We start from the raw sequence: 15,805 nt of genomic DNA, 5'->3' as shown, positions 1-15,805 counted from the left end.
GAGAATTCTGGAAAACAAGGTTTTTTTTTTTTTTTTATTTGTAGCTATAGCTACAACCTGGCAGCACGGGGGAGGGTGGGAATGTCCTGGAGGGTCAGGGCATCTCCCAAGCCTCCGCAAGCAGAGTACAAAGGCTGCTCCGGGGGCTGGCCGAGAGCGTGGGTGCAGCAGTGAAAGCAGCAACACTAAACCTGGTGCCCCGCTCAGGTGGGGTGTCTGGAGGACGGTGGGCAATCCCTGCAGGATGGGCGAGGACTAGACCCCAGGGTGGGGACCCAGCATCCCTAGGCCATCTTGGGCCCTGGGTCAGGGCACCTGGGATGCTAGAGTGGGGTCGGGAATGGGAGGGGCTAAACATCAAAACAATAACTGAGGTGAGGGCAGGTGGTCTCAGTGTGGGTGGTCCACGATGGGGCATGGACTGCGGTTTGAAGAGGGCCTGTCCTCACTCAGCTCTGGGCTCTAGCAGTGTGGCACTTCCGACAGAGCACGTGACCGTCCAGGGGGAAGCAGCCATTGTCATCTGCCTCAATCGACAGGGGCTTCCCGCAGTCCTGGGAAGAAGGAAGGGTGAGGGGCACTGGACCAGAAGGCCCCTGCTCTGCTCCACCCTACCCCACCCCGTGCAGCTCCATCGTGGAATTAGAAAGATGCTTCATGGCTCACAGCTGGTGTCATCGCATTTTCCAGCCACACCCAACTCCCCATCCCTATCCTGCTTCCAGTCACCCACTAGCACCTTCCTGCAGGAGGGCAAGCAGTGGGTAGAACTGCTTCCAAGGTGTTTGCTCCCCTGCCCGCCACCGCCCTAATAAAAGAGAGGTTTGGGGGCCTCTTCCATCCTGGCTCACCTCCATTCGAAGACTTCTTCTCTCAACTCCTGTCTCCCCATCCCCTACCACAGTAAAACACCATGCCCTTCCCTCCTATTGGCTTGTCCTGTTTCTTGGCTTATCCATGACTCAAAGTGACCTCAGAAGTCCCACAGCCCTGTTTCCTGCAGCGGCAGGAAGGATTCAGGCAGGGCAGATGGGCTGCCATCATGAGCCACCCTCAAAATCACAGCCCTGTTTCCTGAATGCTGGCGCTTTCCACCACCCAGTTAGTAAGCAGCATCTCCCGCCACCTCCTGGTCGGAACCAGCCCAAGGAGCCCAGAGGGATGGCTGACCTCACACTTGTAACACTTCATGTGGAAGTTCTTGTCCAGGGCAACCACTCGCACGGTCTCATCTCGGCCAGGCTCAGGCATGATGGGCTCAGAGCAGACGGAGCACCTCGGGGCGTACTGCCTGAAGGGGGAGAAAGGGCCAGCAGTTAGCCAGGGCTTTCATCCCCTGTGTGCACACACAGAAGCCAGGCTGTGCAGCCAGGAGGCAGACTTCTCTGCCCTGCATCTCTAGGTGGAGGAAGCTCACCAGAAGGGCCTAAGACTGAGCCACCATGACTGGCCCTCATCAAAGGGAGTTTCCTGCCTCCCCAGTCACTCTCCCAAAGCAAGATATCCTCCCACACACCTGCCACGGTGTTCTCTCCCACTAGATCCTTACTGTCCCATTCACACTGCAGCTCCTGCAGAAAGCCAGCCCTGAGGTACCCCTCCCATCCGATCCTGCTTCCCTGACCCTCACCTTCCCCCAATCCACCCACCCCAACGCATGTTGCCTCTGCCCTGACTGCCTGGCACTGTGGAGGGATGTGAAGTTGTGGCCACCCCAGGTGGAATCCTAAAAGTGTCTGCCCAAACACTGACCCCCACTGGAGGTGGGGGTCAGATTCTGCACTGTTCCCACAGCTGCACTGAGGTTCTGTGGGTCAGCCTGGAAAAGGAGTCACCTTCTAAACACTGTTTCTGAGGAGAAACCAGATTTCCAAGCAGCTGATCTCCAGAAGAACTTTTAGAACCCAGCCTGTGTGAAATGAAGTCACTCCAGCACACTTCACGAAATGCTGACATAGACACACAATAAGCTTCAGTGATCAAGGACGAGGGAGGGACCAGCCAGCAGCAGGACTCGATGTCCAGGCCTAAGGCCCCTGGACAGCTACATCCAGATGACTTGGTCCCTGCTGTCTACACACAGGACATGGGACCAGAAAGCAACACCAAGGGTTTGGGGCTGTCCTGATGCTAGGGTGACTACCAGACCAAGCGCGGCAGAAGCCCAGAAGGCAGATGGCAGGTCCTCACTTGTGGTAGTCGGGGACACAGTGGGGCCGGTTGGCCTGGTCCACAATGAAGGAGGTGCCCTCCAGGGGGCGGGCACAGACCACGCAGGTGAAGCAGTGCGGGTGATAGGCCTTGCCCGTGGCCCTCAGCATGCGGTCGGTGATGGGCTCCCCGCAGGTGTTGCACTTCTCCAGGGTGTCCTGAGGAGGCAGCAGGAGGAGGTTGGCAGGGAACTGGCACCCCACAGCCAGCTTCCAGGGCCTGACTGCCCAGCACAGCCCAACTCACAGTGTAGCAGCTCTCGCAGTACGGCGCCCCCTCCAGGCTGTAGAACTGCTGGCCCTGGAGCTGCTGCGCACACTGGTGGCAGGTGAAGCAGGCGATGTGGAACAGCTGCCCCAGAGCGCGGACGGCCGGCTGCGCCCGGGCCAGGGGTTGATGGCATCGACCGCAGAGTTCTGGGAAAGCCGGAGAAGACAGCAGTAAATAGAAGGAAGTATGTAGGGCTGTGAGGGATCAGCCCGCTCGGATAGGGGGCAGGGTGGGGCTGTCCCGGTGGGGTGGGCTCACCGTTGACGGCCACGTTCTGCCTCTGAGGATGCTCCATGTCCTGCATTAGCTGCTGGGTCAGCTGCTCCAACTCCTCCACCTCCTTCAGAGTCAGGGGCCCTGGGGCCCCAGGGGAGCGCACCTGCAATCCCAACACTTTCTTCACACTCTCGAGGGTTGCTGCCTCCACCCCCCCAGGCCAGCCTACCCGGCTTCTTCCGATGAGGACTTAGCTCCCAGCTCATGTCCCAGATGCTCAGGCTTGACCCTTAAAGCTTCTCCCTTGTCCCCCTACCCCCGCCATCCCCAGCACCACACAAATAACAGGGGAAGAGGACCTAAGCCTGGATCTCGTACAGCAAGACATTTCCGCCCGCTTTGCCCAAACCCCCTGAGCAGTCACAGACAGGCCAGAATGACTGAGCAGACGGAGGCCACGCACACAGCAGCTCGGGTCACTGAAGCACCAGACACTCCAGGGCCACGCATCAACTCCACAGAGCATGCTCGGACATCACCCCCATGGGACAGGGGCACGCAACAGCGTGCACACACGCGCACACACACCTACCCGGCCTGCCTGCTGCTGAGCAGCCCCTGTCAGCGTGGGGATACAACACAGGCAGGAATTGCAGGTTAAACCCACTGAGCTGTCTGCAAGAACCCAGCCCCACCCCCACACAGAGACCCTGTCCCTCGAGTGAGGGACTTCTGGACTACCTTACTCAGGTCCCTCCCCAGCAGCCTCAGAGAAGGTCCAAAGGCCGTCCCCTAGGCCAGTCCAACCTTTCCATTCAGGGGATCCTGGGGACTGGGGTGGGGAGTGGATGAAGGACAGCGCCGCCAGTAACCCTGAGAGGTAACCCTGAGAACTCCAGGAGGGGCTGTCTGACCTGCACGCCCACAGGAGCAAGTGCACTGGGTGGGTCTTTTCTATGTCTGGAAAAGCCTACCCAGGACCATGTCCCCATCACCGAGTGTGCTACCTGCGGATGCCTTCATTCCCGTAACACCTGGAACCTCCAAAGCTCCCCTGCTACCTCCTTCCATAGCCCCTCTCCCCTCAGCCCTGGCTTCACTGCCCCTCACCCTGACCCCTATCTGTACCCAGAGTTGCATCCTTTCTGCCCAGTGAAGCATGCGTCCATAGAAGTCCAACTCCCCAGATCTTAGCCATTTTCCCTTAAGATCCTGCCATCTCTTAACTGACTCGTTCCCTGGAACACTCACTTCAACTTTGTCTCCTCCAGTCTTCCCTTCCTGGCATCTCGGGGACAGAGTGAAGGGCCTCGTCAGTCCTTGCTCTCCAGTGCCATTCTAAATGCCTGGCTCCTCCTTCAGAAGCACAGAATCCTCATGTGCATCACCTCCCATGGGTATCCCCGTTCATCAGGACCCTCTATCCAGAACTGTCCCCTCTGCCAGCCTGCACCAATGCCACCGCTTCAAACCAACCTTCCCTCCAACTCAGTCATCGTCCATCATGGGACATCCTTGACCTCAGATTTACCTCCAAGTCCCCTGCCAGCCATGATCTGCCTCTCCTCTTCCCCATCCACACCTACTACGCGAACCCAGAAAAGCCTTAGTTCCCCCACCCGCAACCCACCCCTGGACTTTGTCCACCATGCCCCAGCCTGGTCCCCTGACCATGTACTCCTACAAGGTTCACTGTCCCTCCGGGCACCTGCAGCCACCCGCAGCTATCCAGCCCAGTCTCCACCCCAAGTCACACCACCACCCGCTTCCTGTTTCTGCTTCCAAGCTGCAAAAAGCAGTGGAGAGGTCGCTGAACACTGCAGAGTGAGCTCACAACACTGCAGCGCCCGCACGACCTCCAGCCCGGCTTCCCCACAACAGCTGTTCCAGACCTCTCCATCTTCTTAGCCGCGACCTGCTTCACCCACTTGCTGGCACCATGACCTCACCTCCCACATGGCTGAGGACATGGAAGCCAGCCAGCTTAAGCTCCCTCATCGTCCTTCCTATCCACACTGCAGCCACTCTGTCCTTGCTGTCTGGGATGCCTCTAGGGGGAGGAGACATCACCAAGATCTCTTCCAAGGACTGAAGCAGGCTGACCCTGCTTTCCCACAACACTCACCCTCCATCACCTGCTTCCCCGGGTTACACACGTACTCGAGCCCTTCTCCCCTAACTTGCAAAAACCACATACACTACACCACAGACTGATACACCCTCACACATACATACCCACACACCACTCACATGCACACATACATACACCACACACCACTCACACATATACTACACACATTCACACTCACACATATACCATACCACACACACAAACACCACTCACATGCACACTCACATTCAGATATACCACACCAAGCCAGGCACGGTGGCTCACGCCTGTAATCCCAACACTTCAGGAGGCCAAGATGGGCAGATCACTTGAGGTCAGGAGTTTAAAACCAGCCTGGCCAACATGGTGAAACCCCGTCTCTACTAAAAATACAAAAATTAGCCAGGTGTAGTGGCACGTGCCTGTAATCCCAGCTACTTGGGAGGCTGAGACAGGAGAATCGCTTGAGCCTGGGAGGTGGAGGCTGCAGTGAGCATGGGCGACAGCCTGCACTCCGTCTCAAAAAAAAAAAAAAGGATATACCACACCACACATACCACTCACACGCACATGTATACACGTACACCACTTGTGTGTATATGTGTGAAAGTATGTATGTGCTCATTCGCTTGTGCATATTCATACATATATATACAATGAATGTATGTGCTCATTCGCTTATGCATACTTTCACACATATATACACAATGACACACTATACACATCACACTGACACACCACTCACACATGCACACACCTTAGCTCACACATGCACACATATACTCATATACACACTTTCACACAATCACACCACACTCATGCCACTCATACATTCATGCTCACACATGCACATATACTCACATACACATACACCATACCCACACCCACACACTAACACACACACCATTCACACACATGCGCCACTCATACATTCACATATGCATATACACACACACACACACACCACACTCACATCACTGATACACAGTCCTTCCCTTAGTCCTTTTCCCTGCCAATCTTTAAGACCAGGCTACACCAGTAGCCCCACTTCTCACCACCCACTCTCTCCTCAACTCCTCACATTGTGTTCCCACTACAGGGCACAAACAGGCCATCCCAAGACCGGTGATGATTTCCCAACAGTCTAATCTCTAGCCTTGAGTCCTCACTCCCTCAAATACCCCGCTGAAGGGCTCAGCTTTCTTCTCCAAGTGCACCCTGACTCTCCTCCTGACTCTTCTTCCCACACCTCCCAGTCCCTGCTGTCTGTACTCCCTGGGAAGCTCCTCAGCTCCGACCCTGACCCTCCAGCGTCACAGTGTCACTGTGTCCCACTACCATGCTAGACATCTCTGGCCCTGTCCTGAAACCTGGCCCTGAATTTCTAACTGAATGACGGCCCCAGCTGAAAGTTCTCCTGGGACCTGTTGCTCAATACGCTGACAGCTGGACCCCTCCTCTTCCCGTCCAAACCATTTCCCCTTCTGGACTTCTCTATTTTGTCAGCAATCTTGTCATCCGCCCACACCCCCAATCTCCAAATCGCCCTGGAGACTTTGTTTTTCCTCTTCCCCTCACCCTTGTCTTCCAGTTGCTTATCCCTGGCTAAGTCCTGGAGGCTGTGCCTTCCCAACAGCTCTGGCACACAGCTCTCACATGCGGGGCTTAATATTCATTGCAGCTAATATTACTATTGCCCAAAAGTGAACTCATACCCATCACTGACTTCCCTCGAATACACATCTCTGCTGGTGAAACTTTCCAGAAAGCTTCCAAAAACACTGCTTTCACCAGCCCTCCTGACCCACCCTGCACCTACTCAAAAATCATGAATGTGGCCGGGCGCGGTGGCTCAAGTCTGTAATCCCAGCACTTTGGGAGGCCGAGACGGGCGGATCACGAGGTCAGGAGATCGAGACCATCCTGGCTAACACAGTGAAACCCCGTCTCTACTAAAAATACAAAAACTTAGCCGGGCGAGGTGGCAGGCGCCTGTAGTCCCAGCTACTCGGGAGGCTGAGGCAGGAGAATGGCGTGAACCCGGGAGGCGGAGCTTGCAGTGAGCTGAGATCCGGCCACTGCACTCCAGCCTGGGTGACAGAGCGAGACTCCGTCTCAAAAAAAAAAAAAAAAAAAATCATGATGCCTCTCCAGTGCTCAAGAGCTCCTTGGGTGAACCACTTCACCTCCTACGCCCTCCAGCCCCGCTTGCCTCTCCAAGTACAGCTCCATCATTTTCCTACAGGAACCTTCCACTTTCTGCTCTCCAAACATCCCTCTCCTCTCCGGATTCTTACGTCCTGCCCATCCTTCGAAGCCTCTCCTAATTTGCCAGGCCCCAAGTGGACTTCCTGGTCTGAGTGCCTGTGACTCACAGGATTCTGCAAAGCTCACTGGTCCTTGGCATTTCTTCCTATGCTGTGTCTGAGTGTAAGTAGACATCCACACTATCAGTGGACTCTATGGATGCTTGGACCAGCATCATCATCACCAGAAACTGGAAGGTCTTATTTCCTGAACTAGAAGGCAAGAACCATTTTGTAATTACAGCTTTTGTATTTTGAGCATTCATGTGCTAGATACAGAACCCAACACTCTCTAGGTTATTAGTTCACCTAATCTTTACAACCACTGTATGGAGTAGATAATGTTAAAGATTGAGAAACTGAGGCTCAGGGTTCACCTAACTTGCCCAGTCTAAGGGCTTGGGAGAAGCCCGAACCAGGAATTCCATTCCAGGTCCATCTGACACCTGAAGGCTGAGCTTCTTGCAGAGATCTCGTCCTTCCCATGTCCTACCCTCCTGAGCACAGAGCACAGTGCCTGGCACGTGGTAGATGCTGGCTCAGCCAATGTTTACTGGGGCTGACTCTTATCTCCAAGCCCTCAGGCAGAAAGAGTGCTCAGAGGAGCAGGGAGATTAACTCAAGACCCAAGAATGGGAAAAACCAAGGTGGGACTGGTGATCTCATCCCTCCCTTTAACTTTCTGGGGTAAAGGCGCAAGGAAAGGTCCACCAGATCCTCCTAATTCAGAGCCTGTGCTCTCTGTGCCCTCCCAGCCAGGCCCCACCCAGCCCCACACCCAGCCAGGCCTCTCCTCCAGAAGAGCATTTTCTTACCACTGTTCCACCAGGCTAACCTCAGAGGATGAAACTTCCTGTCCCGCCACCCCCGTGTCCACCCTGACTCTCCAATCACCTTCATGCTTCTGTTCTGGCTCCTGACTCAGCCCCGCCCCAGCACCCGGGTCCCAAGCCTTGTCCTATCACCATCCCTTACCTGGTTTTGGTTCTGAGCCGGTGCGGGCACTGGGTGCTGCTTCTCCTGCACTCGGGGCTTCTCCCTCTGCTGAGCATAGGTGAAGCTGGGAGGTTGAGGGGAGCCTGTGCCAGCGGAAAGAGCTTCGGGATGCCCCAATTTTTGATTTGGCTGTGACCCAGATCCACCTGGGGCTCCAGGACTGAACTTGGAAGCCACGGGAGTAAACTTAGGAGTCACTGGAGAAAACTTAGGGGCTGGAGCTGGCGATGAGGCTGGGGGACCTCGGGGCTGGGTGTTAGCCAAAGACACAGGCTGGGGCTGGGACTGGACATGGAGTTGGACCTGAGGCTTGGGCTGGGGCTGGGGCTGAACATGGAACTGTGTCTGGCTCTGAGCTGGAGCCGGAACCTGGGGCAGAGGCTGGGAGCTGGAAGGGGCCTTCCAAGGAGGCAGGGGTGCTGTGCCCCCAGCTGCAGGCTTAGTACTGGACTTGGAAATGAATGGAGTGGCCACTGGTGGGGGGACATATCCAGATGACACCTGCAAGGGGTGGGAGAGGGAAGAGAGATGCAGACAGGAGGACACCATCCTCCATAGCTCTATCCCCTGTCTCTCTGGCCCTGGGCCCTGCTTTTCCTACTTTGCGGTCCCTTACCCGAGCTTTGAAAGGATCATTCTTGGTCATGTCATCCAGCAGTGAGGACAGAGAGTCGATCTCCAAATCAATACTGCTCACCTTCTCCCTGGGCTAGAGGGTCAGAGGTCAGAGCACCTATTCCATGCCTCCATTCCCCCCACCCCCAAGGCAGAGGTGCAGGGGAGGTAAGAAAGGGCCCTCTTCTCCTCGCCTTGGGGGTGTCCGGTACAGCCGCCCCTCCCAGGCCTCCATACCTGCGGTGGGGACGGTATGGGGGCCTCAGGCCCTCCCTCCTCTTCCAGAGGAGGCGGCGGGGAAGGGAAGATCTCCTCCTCCAGAGGCGCAGGGGGAAATGATTCCTCGATCGGCGGAGGGGGCGGCGGGAAGGCACCTCCCAGAGCACCCTCCGCATCGTCGCCATCCCCGGCGAGGGGAGGTGGAGGCAGGGGAAAGTCTGGGGTAGGAAGGAGAAAGACGTCGCCCGGGGTCCCTCTGCCCCTCACCCAAGCTCCCCTCGGTTTACCGCTCTAACCCCTAACCCAAGAATTCTCTCGAGGGTCCCAGAGCGTGTGGGGACGCAAAGGCGGGGCGCAGGGCGCCCTGGGAGTACCAGGTCAGGAAAGGCCGGGGGCACGGCCGAGGAGTGGTGCAGCTCCCGTTACACTTCGGAAAACGGACCCGGAGGGGAAGATTCGTGCCCCACATTCCCGCCTCCCACCCCCAAGCGGGGGACTTGGAACGGTCCCAGGAGCTCTGGCTCCCAGCCACGAGCTCCACGATGAGGTAAGAACATCTGCTCGGGACAGGGTGGCTGCGCCCAGCCCCCTAGGCAACAACCTTTCCAGACATCCCCAGATTCCCGAAACAGTGCCCCCCCTCCGGCGCCCGCTGGGGTCCAGCCCCCAAGCCCCGCCGCATACCTTCCGGGGGCGGCGGGGGAATCTCGCCCACCCGGCCCATCTGTGCGCGCTGGGCCCCGGGTGCCGGGGGAGGCTCGCTGTCCCCGGGCCGGAAGGGATTCACTTTGGGTTTTGGGGCCACCACAGGGCCGAACTTCTTCTGGGGGGCGTAAAAAGCCGGAGCCGAGACCGAAACGGAGATCGCGGGAGACGGGCGGGGGGCCGCCATGGCCGGGCCGGGCTGCTGGGGTGGGTCGCCGGGTTACGCAGCGCAGAGCCCGGCTCAGGAGCCCCGGGCGGTCCCAGCTCCCCTTGGCGACCCCCATGCGCCCCCTCCCGGCGCCCCGCGCCCCCTCCCCGTGGGGCCGCCCTGCCGCTCCCCGCACCTCACCGCGGGCCGGAGCGTGCGCGCCGCGTCTCGGGTGGCCTCCTCGGCGCCGGGTCCACGGACTCTGCGTCCCAGTCCGGAGCAGCCTCCAGCCGGGCGGGGAGGGACACACGGAAGGAGGAGGGAGGGAGGAGGGAGGGGGCGGGGAGAGAGCGGCGCCCAGACCATACAAGGAGCGGCCCGGAGAGGGGGCGGGGAGAGCGGGGAAGGGCGGACCAGGCAGGAAACTCCCCCAGGAAGGGGCCCTGATCCTGCCTCAGGCCAGAGGCTCCGCCGAGGTCCGCCCGCCGCCACCCCACTCCACTCACTGCCGCCCCCGCCGCCCCGGCCCGGCTCAGACCCCCGCTCCCTGAGCACAGGCCTCTGATGTCATTTCCTGACCTGCCCTCCCCCCATGCCCGACCCGCGGGTGCCCGAGATCTGACTCACAGTCCCCCTCCGGGCTTAGCCGGCGGAGGTGGGGCGGGTGCCGCAGAGGTAGCCACGCAGCCCCTGTGCGCCTCCGGCCCGGCCCAGCGACCTCCTCTCCGGCCTGCAGTTACCCGGTCCCCTCCCGCCACCACCCGCTACCCGACCACCTCCGAGTCCGCCTGGGGTGGCCGAACGTATGGAGCTGGGCTCCAGGGTGCACAAGGATGGGGGATGAGGAGCGGGGCGTTCTCCCTCCCAGCACCCCCCAGCTGACTCTGTGCCCGGAGCGGGTGTGTGAGCTGGAACCTCCAGCATTCTCGGGGATACGAACTTCCAACGCTGGGCAGCCTCTTAAGGCTTCTAGGAATTCGCATCCTCCGCGCCCCCGCCATAGGATCGGTTGCGAGAGGGACCGTTCGGGCCCGCGGGGCCGGGAATGGAGGTGGGAGGGCGGGGCCGAGGCGGCGGCCGCCTGCGGACTGGGGACCCGGGAGGACGGACGCGGACGCGGGCTGCTAGTCTTTTACAGCTCTTCAGCGCCCACCACTACCCACTCCTCTAGAAGACCCCGGGCGACGGTGGGGCTCTTGGGCATTCTGAGACTGCGCTTGGTGGAGCCCCCTACTGGCCCGACCAGATTTCTCAGCCTGCGACTCAGCCCCAGGCTACGCGAAAGAGGCCGGACCCGGGTAATTCTTCTAGTTCTTCTTCTTCTTCTTCTTCTTTTTTTTTAATTGCGCTGGGAAACTTACCCAATCTCGGCCCCAGTTCTTTCCCACTCACTATCTGCAAACTAAGGAGTCATGGCCTTTCGCCCGCTAGTCCAATATGCATCCCTAGGCGCTTCATTTTATCTCCTCTTGTCAGCTTTTACTGCCTCCTGAGGCCTTCCTCTTGTTCACCCTGAGTGTCCAGTCCCTCCAAATCTGACTACACTCTACTGGCAAGGAACACCTGGGCCATGTTTTAGAGATCATCCGAAGACTAACACCAAAAGTTTATGAAGAGAAAGCAGAGGCCGAGCTGGAGATGGACCCGGGTCACACCCAGGTAGAGGCAGGATCTAAACTGAAACTGGTGTCAAATCTTTTTGCCTTGAAGCAACACTGGGCAGGATAGAGCAGAGTGAGGTCCGAGTGTGAAGATCCAGCCTGATGCCCAAACTGACGCCTCTTCATTCTCCTCCGCTCCGTCTGTAAAAGTCAAGGGTTAATCCATCTACTTTATTGCATTATATGGAGAAATAAATGAAATGTCATAGCTGTATGCTGTATATGACTCAGTATTATTATTCAAATTCCAGTTCTGCCCAGAATGAAAATTCTGACCCGGTTACACTAAGGCGTTTTCCCCCATATGTCCCTTTCTGGGTTGCCAGGCACATCTCTCAGGGGCCTTGGTATTTGTAATGTCCTCTCTTTCCTTCAACCTTATTAAGTCCTTAATTATACCTAAGACGACATCCTAATCACCTTCGCAAACCCCACTGATCTTTTTCTCTGGCATCTCATTGTCTTTGTCACCACCAGTATTTCTCACAGCCACAGGCATGTGTGGCTATGTATGATGGGAAGTAGACAGCGCACACCTCTCTGACACGCTCAAGCCAGTCCTGGGCCTGTCTCTGAAGACCTGTTAGAAATTTGATACTGGATTTCCTGTGCATGTTGGAGATTGTGTCTTGGGCTTCACAGACCAAAAGTCTCATCACAAATCCTTCAAACTATGGCCCCTTTGGGGGAAAAAAAGATAGTTAAGAAGATGATTTCCAGATAACTTCATAGGAATAAAAGCCATCTATCCTCTAAATGTCTCCTTAAGTAATGTGTGTGTGCAAAATAGAGTATGTGTAATTGTTAGGCAGCTGAACCTATTTATAAATCAGAAATAGAAGAGTGCGTAGGCAGGCATAGTTTTACTGACAACTAAGAGCATTCAGGATGCAGAATATTCAAACAAAGACTTTTAAGCCAGCCATTCTAAATACAAGTAGAGACACCCAGAGTATCCCAGAAGAACAGAATCACTGCCCAAGATGTCTCAAGAGGAGCAGCAGAGTCAATGCTCTTAAAATGAAGACAATAAGCTGGGCACAGTGGCTCATGCCTGTAATCCCAGCACTTTGGGAGGCCAAGGCAGGCAGATCACTTGGGGTCGGAAGTTTGAGACCAGCCTGACCAACATGGTAAAACCCCATCTCTATTAAAAATACAAAAATTAGCCTGGCGAGGTGGCGGGAGCCTGTAGTCCCAGCTACTGGAGAGGCTGAGGCAGGAGAATCACTTGAACCCAGGAGGCGGAGGTTGCAGTGAGCCAAGATCACGCTACTGCACTCCAGCCTGGGCAACAGAGTGAGACTCTGTCTCAAAAAAAAAAAAAAAAAAAAAAATGCAGGAAATGAACAAGAGTGGTCTTAATGACTGAGCATTTTTCTTAAGTAAGCAATTCTAATTGATATCCTTAGGCAGTATGTGCGAAGTACAGCAAATAAGTTCCTGATTAAAGAATGTCCAACAGCTTAAGACCAGGGCAGGGAGACAGTGAGAAAATGGCCACTGCCCTTTACTACCTAAAACATCTCCACGCACCTCCAAGGATTTATAACCATCAGGAACCAGCAAGTTTTCTTCAAGAGTGCACAGCATAAAGTACCAAGTTAAGAGCGGTCATGGAAGGAAAAGGAAAAGACAGTGTCACGACAAAAAAATGATTTCTAAAATGGAAAGAGAAATGCAACCAGGAGGTTCTTTCCATATGCCAACTGCAGATGGATAGAGGTTCCCTCATAGGCCAGGCACCACGTGAAGCATTCTGAAAACAGCAACAATAGCAGCACCCTAATAATAACATCAACAACTATAATAGCAGCACACGCTGAGAGAATGCTTAGAATATTGTTTGAGGTGCAGTGCTAAGCACTGTAAATATATTAGCCCTGGCCAGGTACAGTGGCTCATGCCTGTAATCCCAGCACTTCGGGAGGCCGAGGTGGGTAGATCACCTGAGGTCAGGAGTTCGAGACCAGCCTTGCCGATATATAGTGAAACCCCATCTCTACTAAAAATACAAAAATTAGCCGGGTGTGGTGACGTGTGCCTGTAGTCTCAGCTACTCAGGAGGCTAAGATGGGAGAATCACTTGAAACTGTGACGTGGAGTTTGCAGTGAGCCAAAATAGCACCACTGCACTCCAGCCTGGGTGACAGATAGAGACTCTGTCTCAAAAAACAAACAAACAAACAAACAAATATATATATATATATATATATATATATATATATATATATATATATATTAGCCCCATCTAATCATCACTATAAACCTGTGAGGAATATACATCATTACCCCATTTTTAATTTAAGGAAACAGGCTAACTGGATGTTGGATTTTTCACTCTCTAAACTGCAAAAATTTTTTGCAACACAAATATTAAGACTCTCCTGCCCCATTCTTGCTTCTATCCTTGTATTCCATCACTTCTCCTCAGGCCTTCCTACCTCGCCCATCAACAGCCCCTTTCAAGTCTGCCTTCACCCCAACACCCCTACTTTATACCTGTGGGCCACCATTTTCTCTTTCTGTCTCATGACACCATCAAATTCTGTCTGTCTATGTATCTGTCTATCTGCATGTGAACACATACACACATTTTGTATATGCAAGCCATATGTATACGTGAAGACTTCAAGAATTGTTAACAGTACAGTCAGGTTCAGTGGCTCACGCCTGTAATCTCACCACCTTGGGAGGCTGAGGTGGGCGGATCACTTGAGGCTGGGAGTTCAAGACCAGCCATGGCCAACATGGAGAAACCCTGTCTCTAGAAAAAATACAAACATAAGCTGGGTTGGTGGTGTGCGCCTGTAATCCCAGCTACGAGAATTGCTTGAACCAGGAGGCAGAGGTTGCAGTGAGCCGAGATCGTGCCACTGCACTCCATCCTGGGCGAAGGAATGAGACTGTGTGTCAAAAAAAAAAATAAATAACAAAGAATTGTTAACAGTAGTTAATGTTAGGGAGTAGATAGAGGAGGACAGAAGGCTTTTATACTGTTGTATTTTGTCCCTGTGAACATGTATTACTTTATAATCTGAAAAAAAAAAAAGAGAGAGAAATGAGCCATTGTATATTTTTCCTGATATCGGAGCACCTGCCTTGCACTGAGTACTGTGTGCACTCGGCCTGCGGCTTCCCACTTGCTACCAGATTTACTGCCCCCCTCATCCCACTGGCCTGCGTGCTAGTACAAAAGAATCTCTCCCTGGAGGGACTGCAGACCCGGTGGGTGATGAACCATGGATGGGTTGGGCGGGCATCAGGATGAGATTAGGGTGAAGCACACAGCAAGACCCAGAGATCTTTGCAGCCAAGGCCAAGGTTGAGCAGCCTCCTGCCCTGTCCAAGGGCCACTCCCCCAAGAGAGGGGTGGGAGTGACAACCACAAATGCCTAGTATTCCTTCTTTCTTCAGGGTCAGCCCAGGAGGCTGACATCAGAGCATCATCCCCTATACACTTTCCCTCCCATTCCCAACCTCAGTTCAGCCAACATTTACCAATTAACTTCTATATTCCAGGCACTCTGGATATCAATAAAAATAAACTCAGTTCTTGCCCTCAAGAAACTCTCCATCTAGGGGGGGTGGGAAATACTTAAGGAGATAGTTTTAGTATAATAAGTGTTACGGTTAGAAAAAAAAATGTTCTAATCACCCGCCCAATAGAGCTGGCTTGGTGTGGTTACTAATTACAGAACCTGGATGGCCTTCTCACCGTGTAACCTCATTATTATCCCACCAGATCAGAAGCAGCAGTGAAGATTCCAGGACCACAGAACGAGAATCAACGTAAGGCATCCAGGGAGCAGAGGTCAGAGAAGCAGAAGGCAGGAGTCCCCTCATCCCAAGGGCTGGGCCAGCAAGCGTCAGCAGCCAGAAATGTGTGGTGGGTGGAAGGGGCAGAGCGAAGCAGATGGTCAGATGGCGAGGAGTCAGCAACCAAGGGAGCAGAGAAGGGCGGACAGGAAAAAAGACCCAAGGCACCAACAGCAGCACAGCCAGGTTGCTGGCACCGAGGCAGCCGCTAGTGGAGCATCAGCTGCCTTCATCCTTCCTGCACCCAGAGGAAGCCAAAATCAGAGAGCCTGGCCCTGAAGCTGGAGTGTTTGTCACTGAAAATAGTCGACTAAGGCACTGGTGGGAGTAAACACTGCAGAGTGGAGGCTGAATGTAGGTAGATAACCCATCTTGCTTGAGGTGACAAGTACTAGTTGCTTCTAGTTGCTCCCCTACCTCCACTTCCTTTAATAAGGTGGGCTTCATATGAAGAAACCCGCTAGGCTGAACTGACACAGTAAGTGGGTGCTTCTCAGCCACCCTCAGAGCTTGCTCAAGCTTCCTTAGG

At 54.8% G+C, this 15,805-nt stretch overlaps 1 protein-coding gene across 13 annotated transcripts; it reads right to left on the bottom strand.

The window, feature by feature from the left end:
* Positions 1–5: 5 nt before the first annotated feature.
* Positions 6–10,062, bottom strand: ZYX (zyxin). 13 transcript variants are annotated; one of them, XR_012432971.1, is made up of 11 exons: positions 9,993–10,062; positions 9,628–9,850; positions 8,962–9,161; positions 8,726–8,818; positions 8,089–8,610; positions 3,290–3,315; positions 2,740–2,860; positions 2,458–2,627; positions 2,191–2,369; positions 1,171–1,291; positions 6–554 (listed from the first exon to the last, which is right to left on the bottom strand). XR_012432971.1 is itself a non-coding variant. In XM_045388206.3 (10 exons), exons 2-10 carry the CDS (start codon positions 9,833–9,835, stop codon positions 450–452), a joined length of 1,719 nt encoding a protein of 572 aa, XP_045244141.1. In that variant the 5' UTR covers positions 9,836–9,850; positions 9,993–10,062; the 3' UTR covers positions 6–449. The 13 variants fall into 13 exon arrangements, 4 of the variants coding, with proteins under 4 accessions (XP_045244141.1, XP_005551102.2, XP_005551100.3 ...); XR_012432972.1 differs by having other exon boundaries at positions 9,628–9,847; XR_012432967.1 differs by having other exon boundaries at positions 9,998–10,062.
* Positions 10,063–15,805: the final 5,743 nt, after the last annotated feature.

The sequence above is a fragment of the Macaca fascicularis genome, chromosome 3 (genome assembly GCF_037993035.2).
Source record: "Macaca fascicularis isolate 582-1 chromosome 3, T2T-MFA8v1.1".
Taxonomy (NCBI): domain Eukaryota; kingdom Metazoa; phylum Chordata; class Mammalia; order Primates; family Cercopithecidae; genus Macaca; species Macaca fascicularis.
Note: the sequence above shows the minus strand (reverse complement) of the source record. Positions and strands in the feature narration are given on the sequence as shown.

Excerpts from the sequence above, each read along its gene's own strand:
- ZYX (XM_045388206.3), bottom strand. The coding sequence starts at position 9,835 with ATGGCGGCCCCCCGCCCGTCTCCCGCGATCTCCGTTTCGGTCTCGGCT. Across the intron at positions 2,861-8,088 it reads CGGCTCAGAACCAAAACCAG|GTGCGCTCCCCTGGGGCCCC; the intron begins GTAAGGGATGGT and ends TTGGGATTGCAG. Across the intron at positions 2,370-2,457 it reads ACTGCGAGAGCTGCTACACT|GACACCCTGGAGAAGTGCAA; the intron begins GTGAGTTGGGCT and ends CTGCCTCCTCAG.